Below are 24,089 nucleotides of genomic sequence, written 5' to 3'. Positions count from 1 at the left end.
TTTTTTTTTTTTTATTTCAGGTTTCTAAGCCTAGAGGTGAGATGTGGGGTCTTATTGACCCCACATCTCACTGTAAAGAGCACCTGTCATGCTTATTCCTATTATAAGGGATGTTTACATTCCTGGTAATAGAAACAAAAGTGATCAAAAACATTTTTTTGGAAAAAAGTGTCAAGCTAAAATAAAAAAAGTAAAATTAATAATAAAAAAAAATGTTAAAGCGCCCCTGACCCCGTGAGCTCGCACGCAGAAGCGAACGCATAAATAAGTCCCGCCCACATATGAAAACGGTGTTCAAACCACACATGTGAGGTGTTGAGTTCTGTAACTCAAAACATGTAACCAGTTAAAATTTTTAAAGCGTCGCCCAAGGGGATTTTTAAATAGCGAAGTTTGGCGCCATTCCACGAGCGTGTGCAATTTTGAAGCTTGACATGTTGGGTATCTATTTACTTGGCATAACTTCATCTTTCACGTTATGCAAAAACATTGGGCTAACTTTCTTGTTTTGTTTTTTTTTTAAAGCCCAAAACTGTTTTTTTTTCCAAAAAAAGCATTCGAAAAACTGCTGGGCAAATACCGTGCTAGTTAAAAGTTGCAATGAACGCCATTGTATTCTCTAGGGTCTCTGCTAAAAAAACATATATAATGTTTGGGGGGTTCTATGTAATTTTCTAGCAAAAAAATTACGATTTTTACATGTAGGAGAGAAATGTCAGAATTGGCCTGGTAGGCAAGTGGTTAATAAAGGATTTGTCCCAAAGTGTCTCTTGTCTTTTTTACTATTTTTGACACTTTATTTGTGACCAATTCACATTGGGGGGAGGCCAGGATCTGGGGGTCCCCTTGTTAAAGGGGGCTTCCAGATTCCGATAAGCCCCCCATCCATAGACCCCCCCAACATGGGGACAAGGTGCTTTGAGGGGCTACTCCAAAGCACCCAACCCATGTTGGGGCATGTGGTCTGGTACGGTTCAGGAGGGGGGGCACTCTCTCGTCCCTCCTTTTTTCCCTCGGCCTGCCAGGTCACGTGCTTGGATAAAGGTCTGGTATGGATTTTGGGGGGGGGGGGGCGACGCCATTTTTTTTTTTAATTTGGTTCGGGGTTCCCCTTAATATTCATACCAGGCCCAAAGGCCCTGGTAATGGACTGGGGGGGACCAGTGCTGTTTTTTTCAATAGTTTTATCTATATTGCGGAGACCCGACAATTCATTACAGCCGCAATCAGTTTTAAATGACTTTTTTCCTTTAGAAATGTAATTTTGCTGGGATACTGTTCTCAATACTGGAAAACTGCGCCACTTTACAGGCATACTATAGACACCTCCCAGGCATGATATTTAAAGGAATATTTCATTTTTATTGTTTCACTTTAAGCATTATTAAAATCACTGCTCCCGAAAAAACGTCCGTTTTTAAAACTTTTTTTGCATTGATACATGTCCCCTGGGGCAGGACTCAGGTCTCCAAACACTTTTTATGACAATAACTTGCATATAAGATCTGGGAGGACTCTGTTTCTGTATATATTCCTTCCATGATCGCTTCCAGAGACCGTTTTATACAATTGAAATTTTTACATTATATTATACCTATATTATACATTATTATACCCCACAAAGGCTTGCCAATATATACCTCTCTCTCAGCCCAATGAGCACAACATGTTCCCTCGAACGGGGTTCTTTCCTACATATGGTCTGGACCTGCCATAAAATTTGCCCATATTGGCAGGAGGTGGCGGATATACTACCAGAGATATGTGGTGCCACATTGCCACTGGATCCCCTCATCTTTTTACTTAGTTATTTTGATGACGTGGAGGGGGACAGATACATTTAAGTTGTGCCTGACCTTCACCCTATTTTATGCTAGGAGAGAAATCCTCTTGCGATGGAGGGGTACAGAGCTCCCTACGGTAGCCTCATGGCAAAGCACAATTAACAGGGTTATTCCACTCTATATGATTACATATGAAAGCAGGAACTGCCCGGCAAAATATGAAAAAATATGGTCAATCTGGTCTGACACTTGTAACTGAGACTTCCTGTACCAGGCAATAGAAAATGCAAACCATTCGATAGTTAATGGGATGTTATGGGTGTTTCGTAACCTTCCTCCCTGCTCCCCCCCTCCCTTTCCCCCCTCCCCTCCTCCCCTCCTTCCCTCCCTTCCCTTCCCTCCTTCTTCCTCCCCTCCCTTTTCCTTGCCCCATCCCACTTTTTTCATCTTTTTCCTCTCCCTATTCCCTGGTCATAAGAAGCAGGGTTGAAATAGGATAGATCCTGAATTCCATCGTTAACACCCACCTTCTTTGCTTAATGTATCACACTAACTGTTACATTCCCACCTGCATGAAACTTGATTTCACTTGGATTCTACTAAAATCCACATGTACATTGTGACATGTAATATTGTGCAAGTACTATACTCATTGCTTGGTCAATGCTCTGTTTGTATCTTTTGATTTTTTAAATAAATAAAAACTTCTAATGTTAAAAAAAAACTTGCATATAAGCCTTTAAAATGAGCACTTTTGATTTTTCATGTTTGTGTCCCATAGACTTTAACCATCTCAATACAGGGCATTTTAACCCCCTTCCTGCCCAAGCCATTTTTCAGCTTTCAGCGCTGTCACATTTTGAATGACAATTGCGCGGTCATGCAACACTGTACCCAAATGAAATTTTTATTATTTTTTTCCCCACAAATAGAGCATTATTTTGGTGGTATTTGATCACATCTGTGGTTTTTATTTTTTGCGCTATAAACAAAAGAAGAGGGACAAGTTTGAAAAAAACACTATATTTTTTTACTTTTTGTTATAATACATATCCATTTTTTTTTTAAACAAATTTTTTCCTCAGTTTAGGCCGATACTTATTCTTCTACATATTTTTGGTAAAAAAAAATCGTAATAAGCATATATTGATTGGTTTGCGCAAAAGTTATAGCGTCTACAAAATAGGGGATAGATTTATAGCATTTTTATTATTATTTTTTTTTTACTAGTAATGGCGGCGATCTGTGATTTTTATTGTGACTGCGATATTGTGGCGGACACATCGGACACTTTTGACACTTTTTTGGAACGATTCACATTTATACAGCGATCCGTGGTATAAAAATGCATTGATTACTGTGTAAATGTGACTGGCAGGGAAGTGGTTAACACTAGGGGGTGATCGAGGGGTTAACTGTGTTCCTAGGGAATGTTTCTAACTGAAGGGGGAGGGGACTCACAAGGGGAGGAGACCGATCTGTGTTGCTCTGTACTGAGAACACAGATCGTTCTCCTCTCCTCTCTGACAGGACGTGGATCTGTGTGTTTACACACACAGATCCACGTCCTGCCGTGTTACCGGGCAATCGCGTGTGCTCGGCGGACATCGCGGCCGCCGGGCACGCGCATCGGGTGCCCAGTGACACGACGCGCCCCTTGGTGGGTAGGGAAGGTGAGGGCGTCATATGACGCCCTCCCAGAACGAGAGCCGCCGCCTGGCCGTCATATGGCAGCCGGCGGGCGGCAAGCGGTTAACAGTGTTTGCTTGTTCATCCAAATTTTTTGCCTGTTTGCATGTTCTGGTGCGAACCAGGGGGTGTTCGGCTCATCCTTACTCTCCAGTTTTAGTAAATCAACCCCTTTATGTCCATATTTGATCAGAAACATCACCCAGTCAGGTGAACGGTCAAAAGGAGCAAATGGGTTTGATTTATTAAAGGCTAATATACTGTGCACTTGCGCCATATGTTAATAAACGAGTTAAAACTTTACTTTGCAAAGAATACTCAATCACATGCAAGGAAAAAAAAAACTGCATTTTTGCTTGCACATGATTGGACAATAAAAACAGCAGAGCTTTCCCTCGGATCTATAGCAACTGTGATTGTAGTGCGCTTGCAGTGCAGTTTATTTGCCTTTAGTAAATCAACCTCAATGTGTCAGTTAGTGGGCATTTTTTTTGCAGGTCAGCAGGCATCAATTCATCATGAATGACATCTGCATCACTGGATGGCATGATTTAAGATGGATTTACATTGTAGGACTTTTTGTTTGATAAAGAATAATGGAAGGGCATCAGTGTGTTTATTTACTATGTGATTTTGGTAAGGTGTTTTGATATGGTTCAGGAAGGGGAGCACACTCTTGCTACCTCTCTTTTCCTGGTCAGCCAGTCAAGATGCATACTCAGATAAAGGCTTAGTATAGATTTTGGAGGGATCCTACACCATTGTTTGTGTGGGATCCCCGTAAAATTTATTACCTGACCCTCATCAAGGATAAGGATCTGGTATTGTTTTTAGGAGGGATTCCATGCTGTTTTTTTATGTTTTTTGATAAGGGTCTGGTGTGGATTTTATATAGGGCCCCATGGAAAAATACAAGGAAAAAAACACAAGAAAAGCAGAAGAAGAAGAAGAAAAAGAAGAAGTGTGCCCCTAAATCCATATCAGACCATTATATGAGCATGCAGCCTGGAAGGCCACGAAAATGAGGGGGGAATAAACATGCAGCCTCCCCCTTCTTCCTAAATAATAACAGGCCATATGCCCTTAGCATGGGGGGGTAGCTTGATATAAGGAAATACCCCTACCAAAATACCTTACCCTTATGTGAATGAGAATAAGGGCCTATACCCAACATCACTAGCCTGGTGGATGTTGTAGTGTGTGGGGGGGGAAGGGTATCTGAACCTGGAAGTCCCATTTAAAATATTATAAATTACAATGAGTAAGGGGTACATAGTACTGCTAGTTACTCATTCACGGAAAAAAAGGGCTAGGAGCTGGCTTGTGTCATTGACCAAATACAGCCTAAATAATAGAATGGACAGCGAGGGACACTCATAGGAGTGTAGACAAATGGGCTGCGCACCCCATAAAGTGCATAAAGAAACTACGACAACCCCCTATCGGGGCTTTAAAGCAGCCAATAAAATTCAGCAAGGGTAGTCAAAAAAAGGTTGATTTTAATTGTACAAAAATTTGTATAAAAATAGATAAATAGCTTCTGACAATTCAAGTCAGGACATGAACTGAATACAGCATAAAAATTGCAACAAACAATATTCCTGGTTAGAAGCAATACAAGGTACAATGTATTAGGGAACAGCCAAGGTTTCTTCAAATGTTGAATCCTTATGACATTGCAAAAAAGCAGGGCCTGTAAATAGGAGCATGGTACAGTACAGTATATGGGACAACAAGAATATTATATATTAATCCTGACGCGTTTCGACCCTCACTGGGTCTTCTTCAGAGGATGGGTTGTCCACTGTGGAAATGTAAACATATATCGAACACAGCATAAGACTCAATAATAGCCAAACCCATGTGCATGCAGTGTAACATATTTACGTAAATTCCATAATTACCTATCGCAGGTTTCCTGGCAGTATAGAGTATTTAAAGAAAAATAGTTCCTCCTGGGTCCTCCGTCTCCCCCGTATCGGGTCGGCTCCCCAAAGGGCAGGTGGAAAACCAAGTGCGCCTTACGAGGGATCATGTCTGCATACCCCCACATGTGCAGGGGAGGGAAGGGACTGCGAATGGCCAAAAGCTGCACCCAGATAATTCACGTAGGTACTAGAAACAAGGTAAAAGGTGAGGAGTCAATTAACTCCTCCGAATGGTTGAAAATTTCCCTATCGTGAAGCAATATGATGGGTCTACAGGGAAACACATACAGGAAAAAAAATAAATAAAAAAATAAATAAATAAATAAATAAAAAAAGAAGGGGAAAGAATGAATGTTAGAGCTAAAGAAGTGACCAGCTGGGTGTGAAGAAATAGTGAAGGTGTGTGGCAAGATTGAACAGACAGGCAGCAAAAGCCCTGGCGACCATCAAGGACCATATGACCGTAGGAGTATTGAGTGGAGGGCAATGGGGCAACAGCTCAAACAGACCACCAATGATAGTGATTAATAGGGAAAAAAGACCAACCAAGGTTGGATGAAAGGGGGAGAGGGAGGGGGGGAGAAAGGAGAGGGGGGGAGAAAGGGAGGGGAGAAAAAAAAAAGGGGGAGGGGGGGAAAGTGGGGCTGGCGATGGAAAGGGGGGGGAAAGATTGGAAAAGAAGGGGGGAGGGAAAAAGGACAAGGCAGGAAAATGGAAAAAGGGGGGGAAGGGAAAGGGAGGGGGGATGAGGAAAAAAGAGGGGGAAGAGGGGGGAAGAGAAGAAAAAAAAAAGGGGGGGGAAGAAAGGGGGGAAAAAAAAGGGGGGGAAGGAAAAGGGGAAGGAAGGGGGGGAGGGGAAAGAAAGAAGAGAGGGGAAAAGAAAAGGGGGGAAGGGGGGAAAGGAAGGGGATGAGGGGGGGGAGGAGGGGAAAAGGAGGGAAGGGGAATTGGGGAAAAGGGCGAGGAGTGAGGTACGGACAGGATAAGGAAGGGGTGCACAAGTGAATGTGAGGGAGGGGAATGGAAGGTGTAATACTAGAGAGTGAAAAACACAAGATGAGCACAACCTACCACCACCCAAAAACATGCTTAGTAAAACCGTGATAATAGTGCATGAAGTGGTGGCGGAACTGTTTACCCAATTGAACAGACCAGTACAATTAGATGATCCAGGTTCTAAAAAATTGGAGTACAGATAAGAAGTCATTAATGAAATAGGAATTACAGAGGAGGGATGCTGGAAAGCATATTCGAGTGTACTTACCAGTCTCTCAGTCTCTCTTGGCCAGGTATCGCATGGTTTGCCAGGATTCAATAGCCCTCCTCTGAGACTTAGTGAATTTATAGGGAGTGTCAATTGATTGACTCCCTTCAGGTGCAGACTGACACATTCGTCCCTCCTCCTCCCCCACTGGGGGAAAGAGCAGCACAGCTGTGCGCTCGAACGTGACCCCCCCGGCGTTCCGGAAGAGTGTGTGCTCTCGGGTACTCCCGTCACCTCCGCCGCAACTGCGCAGGCGCCGTAATGTCACGCGCACACGCACAAGGTCGCGCGCGCGTGAGCACGGCGTCCAGAGGGGACGCCGCTGGTAGGAAAGAGGTGCCCAAAACCAGGTGTTGCCACCTGGTGGGCGTATACGGGAGACGCAGGGCCCAAGTGTCTCCCCTCTTCTCCTGGCAGGAAGGCATAAATGGTGTGCTCCCACCCCCTGGAGTGTGAAACCGGCACGAAGGGGGAGACAAATAGGACACAGAGACAAACAACAATTAGACGAGCACATAGTGGCATTAAAGCATAACTCCACCAATTATTGTCGCTTACTTACTGAGTGGTGTGCATAGAATATCTGTGGCTGGGGATGACCCATAGCCAACCGTTATCAGTGCATTGTACTATACCTGCCATGATCACCTAAAAAATTCAAAAAATAAATAAATATATTTCTTTTTTTTATTTTTTTAAATTTTTTTTAAAGGAATATAGTTGGCCCTGCTTTGGTGCAGTATGACAATCGGATAATACATTTAAACGGAGCAAAAAAAAAAAAAAATCTAATTTCATGGTGCTAAAGTATAGACATTGTGTGGATATATAAAGAACTATGAACTGTTTTCAGGCTGAATTCATCAAAGGTTAGGATATTTGGAGGTCTAAAGCATATTTGTTATGTTCCATTTCCCACATATAACGTTATACATCATATACAAAAGTTTATTGGAAGTGGTCGTGATTAGCGATGTTAATCGCATAAGGGGAAATCCAGGCAGGAATGGATGTTAGGGAGTGGAGCTGCTAATTAGAGTATATATTAGAAAAGACAATGATGGGATGGAAAAAGAAAAAAGGAAAAAAGTATATGGTATTATACTTTTTAATACGTCTCCACAGAACACTGTGGGACGTCGAAAAATGGAAATGGGAATAAAGTTACTATAAATTCAATTGAATCAAATAAATTAATTTAGATTGAATTAAACAAAACTGAATTAAATTGGAAAAAATTAAACCAAATTAAATTAAAATAAAATTGTTAAAAAAAAAAAAAAAAGGGGGGGGGGATTTCCTTCCCATGCATTCATTGTGTCTTTCCGGATGAGAACCCTTGCAGAAAAGGGGCGAATGAAATTGATTCGTTAAGGCCCGGTGGAGAGGTGGCATGTAACTGGAATATCCATCTCTGCTCTTTTTGCAGCAGAGACTTGTTCCAGTCGCCACCTCTCATTGGAATCCATATTTTGTAAAGGGCCACAAAGGTCACCCTTGGGACCCTATAGTTGTGTTTGAAAATGATGTGCCTCCCAATTGGAAGATACGGGTTCCCCACATCCATACTGTAGACATGTTGGAAAATGCGTTTCCAAAATTCCTGCCTGGTCTTTCCCACATAATACGCGCCACACTCACATTCCATCAGGTATACTATTCCACGGGTGTGGCAGTTCACAAATTGTGTGGGTGTAAATGTCTTACCATTTGGAAGGACAAAGGTTTTATCTTTTTTGATAAGCGAACAATATGAACAATGTCCACAGGGGAAAGAACCCACTATCGAGCAATGCTTCAATCTCCTATCCTCATTGATGTATTCGCTCTGGACGAGCTTGTCCCGTAGTGACATAGCTCTTTTGTATGTTATAGTCGGTTTTTCCAGAACGAAATCACGCAATTTGGGGTCATCTGTGAGGATGCTCCAATGGCGCTCTATAATCTTTTTGATAGCCTGATGTTGTCGAGAAAAATGCATGATGATCCGGGTAAGGTTGGATTCAGGGCTTTTTGAGGGTTTGGATCTAAAAAGCAGCTGAGGTCTGGGATGTTCTATGGCTCGATTGTATGCTTTTTTAAGGCACGATCGGCTGTAGCCCCTTGCTAACAGTCGATTCTGAAGTCCCTCAGCTTCTTTTTTAAACAAAGAATCATTCGAACAGTTGCGCCGAAGGCGCAAATACTGTCCATAAGGAATAGAGTTCTTTAGTGGAGTGGGATGGAAACTGTCCGAGTGGAGGACTGTATTCCCGGCAGTTATCTTCCGAAACAAAGTACTGGAAAGATTTCTTTCCACAGTAACTGAAATGGAGACATCCAAAAAGGTGACGCTGTGGGGGTCATGGGTCATCATAAAACTCAAATTGCGGTCATTCACATTAATCCGATTAAAGAATTCAACTAATTTGGTCTCAGGTCCCTCCCAAATGACAAAGACGTTGTCAATATACCTCAGCCATTTAGTTATATGGCTGGTGTATATGACAAGGTCTTCGTCGCTGAAGAGGGACTTCTCCCACTCCCCCAGGTACAGGTTGGTGTAAGAGGGGGCACAAGAGGTCCCCATAGCCACACCCTGTACCTGGAGGTAGTGGGAGTTGTCAAAGCAAAAATAATTGTGGTGCAGTATGTAGTGCAGACCATTCAGAATAAACCTAACCAGTGCGGGATCATACAGAGGATGCTGTTGCAAGGCCCTTTGCACAGCAGCCATACCCTGAAGATGGGGGATGCTGCTGTACAGCGCCTCAACATCGATGGTCACCAGGATAGCATTGTCTGGTATCTTAAGACCATTGATCAGTTGTAAGAATTGTATTGTATCCCTAACAAAGGAGGGCAAAGACAGAACGAGAGGTTGCAAGTGTGCATCTATGACTCGACTTAGAGTTTCTGATATAGCTCCGTTGCCAGAGACAATGGGACGACCAGTAAGTTTGGCAGAATTTTTATGAATCTTGGGTAGACTATAGAACGTGGCCACCTTAGGATGTGGAGTCCTAACAAATTCATAAATGTTCTTGGTAATTTCACCTCTAAAGAATGCACGATCAACCATGCTATAAAAGCTGGAATTATATTGATTGATGTTAAGAGCTGAGATTACTTTGTACCATTTTTTGTTCTTTAGAATATCTAGACACATTGAGACGTAGTCATCATTGTTCATGACGACCACATTGCCCCCTTTGTCCGAAGGTTTTATTACAATTTTAGAGTTTTTTGTGAGGCGCTGGAGGGCCAGATCTTCGTCGTATGAAAGGTTAGCCGGTTTTGATTTCGTTTGTGGTAGTTGGCATATATCGCGAATGGTCTGTCTTAAAAACGCTGCTACATTGGGATTAATGCTTGAAGAAGGGAATGTAGTAGAGGCCTTTTTGAACATTACTAGGGGATTTGGAGTCGATTTGTCCACCTCCTGCAGTAAGGCGTCCAAATCAATTTGGTCTATTAGATCCACCGTATTGTTTTCTTGGTAAAGGAGAGTTAAGTCTCGTAATCTGCATTCCTTTAAACTATAAGGGGACCCATCCACAGCGTCAACCTCGGGGTCTTCCTTAGCATGCAGGTATTTTAGTAATAACCTGCGTGCAAAGAGTTGTAGGTCAGTAATTGTTTCAAAGACGTCGAAATTTTGTTCGGGACAAAAGGTAAGTCCACGGGATAACAGTTGTATCTCACTTGATGATAAGTTAATGGAGGATAGATTAACCACACTTAGGTGGTTTGTTGAATCCACACCACAAAGGGGTCCAAACCTTTGCCTATTTTGTTGGTTTGTGGGGACCCAGGTCCCCGAACTGAGTTTAAAGCTTTTTGTGGAGCTGCTTTGTTAGAGCCTGCAGATGGAATAAGTTGTTGGGGTTCCTTTGCCAATGAGATGTTACTATTGCGTTCGAGGGGCACTGTCCTACCCACCTCAGCAACCTGTTCTTTAGTTGCTGTATGGCCAGATAGAGCATCTTGGGAATCTAATTGTGTGGGGGCAGTATCCATCGCTCGTTTTTTAGAGTCGTGTTCAGGGGAATTCCTGAAACTATGGTCTCTTTTTTGTTGTGCTTTACTGCGCGCTTGGCTACGTTGTGAAGAATTTTTTAGTACAGATTCGGAATCCGAAGGTCTCCGAGATTTTAAAGTCTGAATGTTGTTTTTGTTTTTAAGTTCCCGACGTGGGTGATTATTCAATGGGGACCTGTAATTGTTCCATCTGTAGGCATGGCCCTCCGAAAAAGAATGTTTGTCTCTCCAAAATTGCGTTTCCTTGTTGTGTAGGATTTTTTTGTTAAAGGTCGAGAGATTTTCTTCCAATAAAGTCTGGGATTCAGAAAACAGGGGGTGTTGAGCATATTCGGTCAATGCTTGTTCCAATTTGTTGATAGCACCGTCTAGGAGGACAATTTGTTTGTTGTACTCCCTGGACAGGATAGACATCATCTCCCTGGAGCAAAACTTGAGATTGGCCTCCCATTCGACTTTACACTCATCACTTATTAGATCAACGTTTGGAAAAATCTGGACACGTAGCCCATAGGGATTGATCTGTTCCTCGAGGTATCTGCCAAAACTCTTGATGTGCCAAAAGAGGGCAGATTTCCTCTCGAGTATCTTAGTTAATTTTTGAAATAGTGATGTAATGGACAAAGTTTTTTGGTCTCCCTGTTCGAAGGAGTTCTCATATTGAGTCATTAAGTCGGCCCAATCAGCCCCTGTAAATTTACTCATCCTAAATATGAGGTCACAATCTTTGATGGCTAAAATAGTATTACAGAGACAAAACGAAGAAAAAGAAAAAACCATATACCAGAATCATATGCAGCGCCTAAAAATCAGTTCACAGTTCATGTCTAAACTCGAGTGTCGGAAAACGGGGGAAGGGTGTTTAACCACCCAAAAAAGTTGAATGGACAGCGAGGGACACTCATAGGAGTGTAGACAAATGGGCTGCGCACCCCATAAAGTGCATAAAGAAACTACAACAACCCCCTATCGGGGCTTTAAAGCAGCCAATAAAATTCAGCAAGGGTAGTCAAAAAAGGTTGATTTTAATTGTACAAAAATTTGTATAAAAATAGATAAATAGCTTCTGACAATTCGAGTCAGGACATGAACTGAATACAGCATAAAAATTGCAACAAACAATATTCCTGGTTAGAAGCAATACAAGGTACAATGTATTAGGGAACAGCCAAGGTTTCTTCAAATGTTGAATCCTTATGACATTGCAAAAATGTTGTAGTTTCTTTATACAGCCTAAATAATATTTGATCCATGTCATTACCTGGGATGCCCGTTTGCTTCGTTAACAAGCTGGAAGGCAGCAGGATAGAGGTTGCTGCCTGTGCGTTAGCAACCAGTGACAATAATCAGCCACTATAGTCTCGGCAACAAATGATGCTAGCAGTCTGCTCTGCAGGAAGCTGTCACTTAATGGCAATAGTAATATTGCTTCCAGGAGTAGTTTTTGGTGGACGAATAGGCCAAGTAGCTTGGTCTGTCCATGAACCATAAGCAGGCTGTGTTCGGTGTGAGCCCTGCAAAGCTGCAAATACTGACATATTGCATATGTCCTCCACCACACTTTGACCCTTCAAGTCACATCTGTTAGTAATAAACTTTCCATTTTTGGAGCTGCTGAAGTGGCTCACATGTAACACCTGAGATACCTGCCTTAGGGCCTAGATTCCAATATCCAAAGTGTTACATATTGCAGCTTACCAGCTCTTAAATGTGGTCAGGGCATTTGTTTTACTTGTATTAGTCCACATTTTTATTTTTATTTTAACCTGGTGATCCGCCATCATGGGATGATAGCCCTCATCTACCGTATTGTATCTATAGGGAAGCAGCGTTCTCAACCTAGCCAACTCTCCTGATTAACACAGTTTCTGTCCTAGGGGTATAGTGTGCACTCTTTGTTGTGTAATAATGGAGGCATGGCCTTTTCACTCTAGGACAGGAATTGTGTTAGGACTACAGAATACCTCCCCTTCTCCTCACTTCTTTACCATTGCAGAAGGTGTCTCCTCCAAAGCACTTCCTGATACCCTAGTGTGCAGGGAACTGGACATCACTTAATTGATTTCTGGCATAATCAACATGTTTTATTGCACATATATAGTGCGATAATTTCAATGGTGTACATGTTTACATCATATACATCATTACATGTACATCAAAATTAAATATTATTATTCTCTATCATTATAGTCTTATACTATAATCAATGTTTAATTTTTTTTATTAGACATTATTAGTTTGCTTGCATTTAACACTAAACAATGTGCTCATTGTAAACTAAATTTGTTTTTGAAGAATAATTTAGATGCTTTTGCAATTCTCATTACTGTTATTGGGTAACATATATTTACAGTATAGAATCCAACACTGTTAACATTATTTATTTATTCTAATTAATCTGGGTAAATAAATTCCTAATGCAGGCAGCAACATAATAGAATAAAAATAAGTGATTTGGGCCCAGCATACTTCACAGTAAAAAGGCTTTATAAGGGAAAATTGGAATAATAATAGTATATTAAAGTATTGGTGATAGTGTTATAGTCTTCTACTCACTAACCATATTAGTATTCTAATGGTCTAATTATCCACCATTATCCACCACTTAACCTATCTGCAATCTTTCTCCTGGCCATCCTGGGTAAGGAAACTTACATGGGAATAAATTGCCACATCTGAACAAAATAGGGAACATTTTTCCTCAACCAATATGGAAAGTAGAGTCAGATTAGAATTAGTGGGGTTGATTTAATAGAGAATGTTACTTTTCAAAGGAATTTTCACCTAGCTCAGTGAATTCACTTTGCAAGTAATGCCCAATTACATGCAAGAAAAATTAAAAAACAGGATTTTTTTGTGAACTTGATTGGATGTTGAAAACGTCATAGATCTGAGTATGCTAAGGTTGGGAGCTCACCATTAGAATTTTTCCATCCTGCTGAACCAATGACACAAATGCAACCTAGTCTTTTTTTTTGCTTTTTTTTGCTTTTTTTTAAGTTCTAATTACAGTGAGTCAAATTTTCAAATTTCCATAGTGGCTAAAACTTGCACAAAAAGATTACACTTGGTGGGATGCAATTTGATAGGGGCTTGCTTTTATGTTTTCTGATGTACATACATTTTATAAACTTCCATAAAGTATAATGAAATGTTTAATCAATAAACATGCTTTTTGTCTATTAAGCATTACATCTATATTCAAATTTGTTGGTTATCCCAGGACACACTCTTATTTAAAGAAATAGTAGTAGCTTGGCCTTTAAATAATTTAGTTTCCTGGAGGTAAAATCTGTCATGCTTAGAAGAAATGTGTCTCTGTAGCCCTCTCAAATGTAATGTGTATCTTATCCTCCTAGGTGATAGGAATTGTCATTCACTTTGATAGAAATGTCATGTTGACCTTTCCTTTAACATGTTGAAAAAGCTATATTTGTTTAGGATAAAACTTTATTAGTGTTAAACTGGTTAAACAAATACATAATTTTATTCTAAGCAACTTCCTCCTATTACAGGAATTGTTCAGCTGAGCCTTCCAGAAGACCAGTTAGTGAGTTATACCACAGTAACGGTTGGGCAAAGCGTTGTCTTGATCTGTGGCATACAAGGGAATATAAGACCTCCTATCATCTGGAAACGCAACAATGTCGTTCTAAACAACTTGGACTTGGAGGACATCAATGTAAGTTAAAAGTGGAATTTCTTTATATATCCAACTTATTTCTCTACTGCAAGGAAATACTGTAAACCCTAGCAGAATTTCATTAGCACATAATTATTTTTTAACAAAGAAAACATAAAATTAGTGATAACAAAAATAAGTTCTATGCCATTACATCTTGTCCATAAAGACTGACAGAGCATAAAGTGAAGGTACAGAATTAAAAAGGTTTTTATGTAATATTAAGGGACTAAAGCCAGTCATAGATCAAAATTCAGCTGATTCAGCAGGGACCGGTCAAATTTTGGTCCATCTATAGGGAGTCTGGTTGTACAGAAGTCGATCATAAGATCATATTGTTGAACTAAATGGAATTGTGTGTTTTTTAAACCAGACTAACTGTGTAACCAACCTGTTGGAAAATGTTTTGCTTGATCTGTGCCACTGGCGAGTGATGATGATGGGGAAGCCTCCTGGCTGTCAAATTACAAGAGCTCTGCGAAAGTCATTCAACGTGGATCAGGGAATCCATTAATTTTCTTTCATTCAACCCACTGGTTGAATGAAAGAAAATGAATCATGTATGTCCTACCTAACAGACCAGGTGATAAGATAGCTTGCTTAAATATTGATAAATAACTTGTACAGATATAAAAAAAGCTTAGCAGTTTACCAGAGTTAAAGTGTTACTAAACCCACAACAGTAAAATAAGTCTGTGTATGCAGTAAAGCATGCTTGTTATAAGCTTGTTATAATATATTATTGTGGAGCCCAAGGGGTTAATCCTCTGCATTGTGTAAAAAGGCTGTTTGATCCAGTTGTCAGAAACCATGAATCAGACTGAGACAGTACAGTTAAATCACACTTGTTTAATAATATTAAAAAAAGGTAAACAGAGTAAATGTAGTCAAAACATAGCCAGAGTTCAGGAACCAGAACGGATAGTCAGACAAGCCAAAACGTCAGGGAGCCAGAGATGAGTGTAGTAGAACAGCAAGCAGGATCTGGAGCCAGAAGGAATGTCAGCCAAGCAAGTCTTTAAAAGGAACACAGGAGAGTGTCTCTAGAGATGTGACCAAGGAGAAGGCAGAGATCAGGCAGGACTGACGAGCAGGATGTCATCAACAGGTGAGTCACTGTGGAGAGATAGGAGCTGGCAATTAGCAACAACTGAGCGGCCAGCTTTGAGAAGGAAGGGCTGAGCCCAGCCTTGACACCAGTCTTTTCTGATCTTCCCCTTCTTTTACTGTCCCCAGTCCATCTGCTGATAGTACAGAGCCTTCTGCAAATGCTCAGTTTGGTGTGAATTGTTGGAGAGTTTTTTTATTGGAGGGTGCGTGTGAACAGCACAGGGCAAATCAGCACTGTCCAGACAGAGGGCCAGGGGTCATGAGGAGAATGAAAATGAAAATTCCCCCTACAAGCTTATATTTACTAAAATAATTACATTTTCATGTTCTGTGTACCGTGGGAGACCAGATATAGTGAATGCAGGGTCCTAAGTTTAGTTACACTTTAATGCTACTGAAGGTGTGATCTGTGTCTATGACAGGTACCCTGTCCCCACTTCTGGGAGACCGGGCCACGGTGAATTATATCAGCAGCTCTGCTCCCTCCTCCTCCTTCCCCCACCACAGGGCCAGTAGGAGAGTGCAGCAGTGGCTCACACATGCACAGTAGAGTCCCAGTGTGAAGCCGTAATGCTTCACTACCAGGTTCCCTAACTGGCAATTGTGGCGGCAGCACCCAACAGCTGATGGAAATATCAGCTGCCTTGCTGACATCTGGTCTCCAGGACAGGTAACTGTCCTATTATTAAAAGTCAGCAGCTGCAGTATGTGTAGCTGCTGGCTTTTAATTTTTGCAGGGATGGGCGGTCCTCCACTTTAAATACCCATCTTCCTATACCTAATATTTAACATGTTTTCAATACCTTATATTTGCAAGTTAGTAAGAGTTTTGGTGTCACTTTTATATTTTAATCTCTGCTCTATTGCCTGTTTGCATTTTTAAGCTGTGACTGTAGAAGAGGCTTCCAGTTGGCCATAGTTGTATGTGCAGATCTACAGAAAAGCAAGACCTTGACACAACATTGTAAGGTATTAAATTCCACGCTATGGGCCTATGATATGGCTGCTGCCTTACCCCAGATGCCCCACCAAAGTGGAGTTGACAAAAGTGACTAGAGAGAGAAGTATGAATGGTGCTGCCTAATGTTAGTATGTAATATCAATGAAAAACAATTTAAATAAAATAAAAATAAAAAGTAAGCTGAATAACCGTGTACTGTGTCTTTAAATTGAGTGCTGAAAGATATATGTCTCAACCAATTGTGTCACCTAATAAAACATGATGTGTCTCCAAAACCAAAATATAAATAAGGAATTCATACACACGGTCGCTTTAAAAATTACACCACCTATCATATATACATATATCTTAAATTCATCTGCTTATATTGCCATAAAGTGCTAACATGCCCAGTATACAAAATTCATATGTTTAAAAAAATTTCATATGCAACAAAACAAACAATAAATATATAATGTATATATATGTCGTAAGTCCATATAAGTAGTCCCAATTCAAAGTGACTTGTGCTTAAATATTCGTGCAGATATAGCCAGCTTGTGAATGGGTGGAAATCACTCATGTCCCCCCCTCAGATCTGCACTGTACCAAATGGCTGAACCCATGCAGAGATCGAAGGCACCACAGATACAGTACAATTCTTCCAGTTCTTATGGATGATGTCCAGGATCTCCTCCTCCTCTTTACCGTATATGGTCAATAGATACGCTCATATGGGGATGGGTGGATAAAAAAATCTCATAGTGTGATTCTGTTGATAAAATTTATTATAACAAAAGCCAAAAACTCACTTACAAAATCAGGGATGAATCAAAGCATGCAGTAAAGAATGTGTCGCCTTGTGTTCCATAGACAGAAGACCCGCAAACCGTAAGTGACATGATGAGGCTCCAAGGCCGTCCTGCGTGTTTTGTCAGAATGACATCATCAGGGTGCATGCAGCACCTTTTAAAGAGAAGTGTGTATGAATTCTTTATTTATATTTTGATTTTAGAGTCACATTATGTTTTAATAGGTGACACAATTGATTAAGATATATTTCTTTCAGCACTCAATTTAAAGAGACAATACATGGTTATTCAGGTCACTTTTTATTCATTGATATTACATACTAACACTAGGCAGCACCACTCATATCTCTCACTCTATTAACTCTTAACACAACATGGCTGCACCTCCAGGCATGTTGTGTGTCCCTGACAGTGGAGAAGTTGGAACATCCTTCTAAAATGTTGTGGCATCTATCTTCTGATGCTGATGTTCGATCCTGGAGTGAGGAAAGAACAAAAACGTTTTACATGCCAGAAGATTGTGGTTTGGACAGCAAGGAAGGAGTGATCCCTTCTGGGCAATTAGGCTTTTCTTGCTGCACATGTTGCAGCCTATGCTTCTGATGAGTATGCAGTTCACTAAGTGGTGCTGTGTGGCCATTCATTGGAAGATCTGTTGCACCATTGGATTAGGTGGTGGATGATACACTACTTTTTTCGAGCACTTGGATGGACTCTGAGACTTTTTCTGTTTTATTTTAATTTCATTGTAATCCTAATTCATTTTCATTTTAATATTTGTTTTATTTTATTTTGAACACATTCACTTTGCTTATTTGGTGCACATTTGCTTACTTATTTGGTGGCAATTTAATTGTTTTTTTTTTGTTTTTTTCATTGAATGCATTAGTTACATGCACTGTGGATTGAGAATTGATTCGCATTTGATGTATAATTTTTCTGGTGCTGTAAATACATGTTTACACATATTTCACGGGATTTGTATGTCAATACTTATTGTTGCTGGCAGCCTGTCAATTTTACCATAGCGCTGTCTTTTTCATCACTCTTGTAACATTGGAAGATACTGTTAGAATCAAATTCTGTAAACGAAGGCAGTCAGCGTGTTTTTAGCTGCGTTTTATTATGGCATCAGATACTGTTTATTCAACAGTGTCTAGAGTGTTATAGGTAGTTCCTACAATTATATGCATTGCTCAGCACTTGCATTAAAGAAGAGGCTGCAGGCATAGCAAAACATTGTCTAACTTCACTGATATTTACCAATAATTGGTCTCCACTGTAAGACTTTCTGCAGCTGCCCACTGAACTCCCTGAATAAAAATTGTTTGCCATAATAGAAATACATACATAAACATTTTTTTTTTCATTGCAGTGTCTATCATTTGAATTTACATATTCACCACCTGTGTTTTTTATATTTTTAAATTATAATAATTTTGACTTTGTTTTCTAGCCTAAGTTTTGTGAACATTAAAGAAATATTGAAAGTGCTTTGATTAAAACAGCATATTAGAATAGGTAAACACATAAAGGCTGTAAGGCTCCATGTACACTGGGCTGGTCTCTTGGCAGTAAAAAAACGTGCATATAGAGTTTTATGTTTTTTCTGCCAGTAAGCTCCAATCAGTAACGTGAATCAGAAGGGTTTTTTTTCCTGCCTCTGAACATTGAGCTCAAAATATGCCTGTAATCGTACTAATGTGTATGGACACCTAGGATAACATTGAGTAGCTTCTACAGGCAGAACACAAAACTTCTGTAGAAGCAACATTTTTTAAGTCAGTGTGCATGGAGCCTAAGAATGTTCCCAGTACATTCTAAAATCTCAAAACGTGCGTGTTAGCCAAATGGTGATGCTATAAAAGAAGTCAAAATTTGTCTACAAATGCAATCACTTGCACACAGTGCTGAATTCACAGCACCAGTATTATACAATTATCAAAAAAGAATTATTGTTTATTCAAAAGCAATCTTCTTGTTAAAGATTTGTTGTGAATATAATTTTGTTAAAGTAGTTCTAGAAGGCCACTAATTGTTTGCAGGTGTCTTTATTCTAGCTCAAAAAATGTGTGAATCATGGTTGAAAGTTGTGTGAATCTTGTGTGGAACAATATATAAATAGACCCCTAAATTAAGAAGTAACCTAATGACAGGTTATAATGCTGTTTTTATTGGTATACTTACCATATGGTAAATAAGTTACCAAAGGTCAAAGCTTCAGCTTGGGTTTGCAAACATTAATCCAACTATATTTAGGTAATACACAAAAAAGAGGTGTAATTGCTTTGTGTAAAGGGGTATAATTGCACTGTGCAGCTAGTATTTTAAAACCTAATTTTAATAACAAACATGTTATAATTACCTGCTCTGTGTAATATATTTGCATAGAGCAGCCCCGATCCTTATGTTCTGTGGTCCCCCTTGGCGCTGCTGTCTCCTCCCCCTTACAAGTACTCCATCTAGCAAGCAGCTTGCTAAGGGGGTATATAGAAAAGAATTCCATCCGGATGGCTGCACTCCAACAACGATTTCTTTATTGGTTAAAAACCATACAGCAAAAGATGAAATCAACAGCTGACATGTTTCACACTGTAACTACTGGTGCTTACTCATTGCTAAGGGGGGTACCTGTGTGGGCTCACTCCCAAGCCCCCCTGCTGCGTCCATTGACACAGACAGTGGGGCTTCCCCCACCTCTTGCTCCCTTATCATAGGATTTGATTCACAGCAGCAGAAGCCAATGGCTCCCACTGCTATCAATCTGCACTGTGAGGAGAGAGAGCATGGAGAGAGGCAGTGCTCCCATACACAGTGCTGGATTAAAACCGGGCTCAAGTAAGTATAAGGGGAAGGTGGGGGATACTACAGCACAGAAGGTTTTTACCTTAAGTCTTAATAGGCTGTTACATAGAAACATAGAAAGGTGATGGCAGAAAAAGACTGCGTAGTCCATCGAGTCTACCCTTTTTTTTTTGGTGGGGTTTTTTTGCTTTTTTGTTTTTCGTTACTTTATTGTCTGAGTATAGATTTTTTTTTCATGTATTTTTAATTTATTTAGCAAAAAATAAAAAACTCAGTTTTGATTAAATACCAACAAAAGAAAGCTCTAGTTGTGTGAATAAAATTATAAAAGAATTTAGTTTGGGTCCAGTGTTGCATGCTTGCACAGTTGCCATTCAAAGTGCGAAAAAACTGAAAGCTGAACATTGTCCTGGGAAGGAAGGGGGTAAAAGTGCCCTTTATTGAAGTGGTTAATAATAACCTTGTAATAGTTATTAATTTTTAAATTTTAATTTTTAAGATTTTTTAATTTTATTATTATTATCAATACTACTACTAATAATAATATTGTTCGATTAATACGCTTTTTTATTGTTGAGAAATGTGGCACTATAACAGTAGTAATCCTGTTTGCTATCACTAGTATGGTTTTATTATCGGGTAGGACCACCACATGTGTAGGTGTGTACCACTCGGCTCACCACATCTCCAACATTCTGTACCATATCTAATGATTATATGTTAGTATCATTTATTGCACTTTGTTTTTTCATGTGGTATCAATAAATCCTACATCTTTTCTACACCTGATGTCTCAGCCTGCCCTAGTGTTGTGTTTCATATAAAGTCCCAATTGTCCCCTTTCCCTCATTATTCCCTTATTTTTCTCATATACATAGGGATGGAGACCTGTGTACTGGATGGTCATGGTCTCATATAAAGTCCCAACCTAAACTTTTTGTCTCAAATATTGACAGGGATGGAAACACACACTAATTATCAATATTACTATTGCTGTGGTCTTGTGTCAAGTGCCTAGTAACTATATTTCAATTACTTGTTATTTTGGATTATCTTTGTTTTATTCTAGTTATATACTTTCCCAGGTTAACACCCGGGGGGGTGGATCCTTTCCATCGCCGGGAGCTGCGACGCACACCGTTGCTATCCCCCGATCCCCCTGATCTATCGGTCACGGGATCGTGGGCGTGTGTCCGCTGTGCGTCGACGCCACGCCCCGCACGTCGGCACGTCTGGCGTCATTTGACGTCATGTGCTGACGTGACGTTGTTTCTATCTGGCGTGCAAATTGACGGAGACAGAGGTTGCCTATATAGGCGCTAGTCGCCTTAGTGGGCTGCCTCCTTCCTCCCTCACAGCACATCCTAGCGTGACGTTGGGGGTACCTCTTTGGCTGGCTGGCTGCTAATATGTTATCTCAGGTAACCACGATTTCTTTGCACCATGCTTCCTATACTCCCATCCACTTGCCTTCCTTCACATTCACCGCTATGCACTGTCCCTTCACCCTGATGTTTTTGGTGGTTGTGGTGGGCTTTTTCTTTTCTATTCTCTTGTCCCACCTGGTCCCCCTGATATCACCTATCTGGCCTTCTTATGCCCTTTCACTTTTACCCGATCCTACACTATATTTTTCACCCTGTGGTCATCCAACAATACCCATTTTTGCTTACAACTATACACCCACTTTTATTTTATTTTTACTATATTACAGCTACCTTGGGTTTATGCTATATTCTACACTACCATGTTGGAAACCTAAGGGGAACCTTCCTACTACCTATCTTTCTACGGTATCCTGAATTGTCCTGCCATGCCGCCACTTGGTTACCTCCTCAGCTCCCGTGGGGATGCTACATTCACCCCTGATTACTCCCTACCATCTTTAACAGTACTATATATACTCTACCACCATCATATTACATGTTCACAGGTAAGAATGCTAGGACTAGCAGTTTTGCTTCCCCTCTTCCTGGTGTAATTGAATATTATTAATTACTATTTTACACTATATTCTAGATATTTCCAAATAGCTGCTTCTGATGAGTGGACAAACTTCCACGAAACGCGTCGAGCATTACAACTGAACATGCACAACTTTTTGACATGTCACAACTAATATGCATTTACCATGGGCATTTTAGTGTTTTAGCCATCAGTGTGATTTTAATACATTATTGACTACGTACACACATGTTGGGTGTATTGTCGATGATACTGTAATCTACCTATGCTACAGTGTTTAACATGCTACTATGTTACTACAATATGTCTTACTGCCATGTTTTATCTATTCTGTACCATACCTAATGATTATATGTTAGTATCATTTATTGCACTTTGTTTTTTCATGTGGTATCAATAAATCCTACATCTTTTCTACACCTGATGTCTCAGCCTGCCCTAGTGTTGTGTTTCATATAAAGTCCCAATTGTCCCCTTTCCCTCATTATTCCCTTATTTTTCTCATATACATAGGGATGGAGACCTGTGTACTGGATGGTCACGGTCTCATATAAAGTCCCAACCTAAACTTTTTGTCTCACATCTCCAACATTGGTCTGGTATAGCCGGGTTAATTTTATGTAAAAGGCCAGACAGCGATACTATCTGGTTATGATTTTAAAATTTGGCTCCTGAAAATTGTAAGCTAAGGTTGATTTAAATGTGAGAGAAAAGACTTTATCCCATTCTTCATTAGCCATTCTTTGCCTTGTTTTTGCTCCCAGTCTCAGGTATAATAGGTGCAGTGGGGGAATGCCTGGGACAGGAGGTTTCCATATATTTTAGAAAGAATGCATGGGCATTTTTGATCATAAAGACACAGCTCCTCAAACAGAGTCAGATACCCACAAAGTCGGTCCTTGCCCAATCCATCATAGAAATTATGTAGTTAGAAATATTAAAGTCAATCTCCTCAGCCGGCGCAAGAGAGGGAGCTGAGCTCACTCAGGTGTTTGAGGCCCTTCGGAGTGAGTGCGTATTGGATAGGAGATAGATGTGGTGGTTGCCAACACAGATAGCCCTTATCTGACAGCCCGGGTAAAAAGCCCAGATTACCCAATATTGGGGTCAGAGGCCCCAGGCGCGAAAGATTTACTATATGAAGTCATGTCCTTGTCCCAGACATATAAAAGTGAGGAAAGCGGGAGCGTTGACTGTGTAAAAGGTGGGCGGTCCGTAGGAAGCAACCATGGAAGAGAGGTCAATGGTACCGGTGATAAGTTCGACTCAAGAGTGACCCACTGCTTAAGAGAACCATGATGGAACCAGTCCAATATTCAAGTAGTGCCGCAGTATGGTCTAGTTCTAAATGGGGCAGACCTGCGACACCAGCGTCTTGCCTCCTCACCAGAATATCATGCCTAAGTCTAGCCGTAGATCTAGGCCAAATTAATTTAAGTAATATAGAGCACGCCGATCAAAAAAATAAGGTACCCAAATCAATATGTTTAGAAGCTATAGACAAATCTAGGGAGGATATCCATTTTAAAGAGGAGTGTCGCATTGATGACCATGTCTTAAGGCGCTGCTGCATGGTGGACAGAAGTGGGCAGTAATTTAACTCATACAGTTTATGAAGTTGCAAAGGTATTTGAACACCTAGGTATTTGATAGAATGCTGCGCCCACTGGAATGGAAATTTATCTGTGATGGAATGTTGGGTGTCTGCGGGAAGTGATATATTCAGGCAATACGATTTTGCCCCATTTATTTTGAAATGACTTAAGGTGCCAAATAGTTCTAGTTCCTAATCTAATAATAGAAGGAATAACCGACTGAAGTTTATCCGTTAATAGTTTAGCATATATTTTAAGATCAACGTTAATTAAACAAATTGGGAGTTAGATTGAGCATTCGGCAGGGTCTTTCTGATCTTTACGGATAAGAGTAATGTGGGCTTTCTGCGATTGGCAAGAAAAAGGCACAAGTCAGAGATTGAGTTGAAGGTAACAACCAAAAGGGGCTAGAACATTTTGAAATTGTTTATAGAAGATGCTTGAAAAGCCATCTGGGCCCAGGCTTTTACCCAACGGAAGTGCCTTAATCGTTTG

General features: G+C 40.4%; 1 protein-coding gene across 2 annotated transcripts in view; it reads left to right on the top strand.

Annotated features, from left to right (window-relative positions):
* Positions 1-24,089, top strand: part of FSTL5 (follistatin like 5) — a 1,055,781-nt gene that overhangs the window by 704,465 nt on the left and 327,227 nt on the right. For both annotated transcript variants that reach the window (XM_073606014.1, XM_073606023.1), the window contains exon 7: positions 14,201-14,367. In XM_073606014.1, the coding sequence (XP_073462115.1) occupies positions 14,201-14,367 (167 nt within the window). The remainder of the gene's footprint in view (positions 1-14,200; positions 14,368-24,089) is intronic.

This window comes from Aquarana catesbeiana, linkage group LG01 (genome assembly GCF_042186555.1).
Source record: "Aquarana catesbeiana isolate 2022-GZ linkage group LG01, ASM4218655v1, whole genome shotgun sequence".
In the NCBI taxonomy this organism is placed as follows: Eukaryota; Metazoa; Chordata; class Amphibia; order Anura; family Ranidae; genus Aquarana; species Aquarana catesbeiana.
Note: the sequence above shows the minus strand (reverse complement) of the source record. Positions and strands in the feature narration are given on the sequence as shown.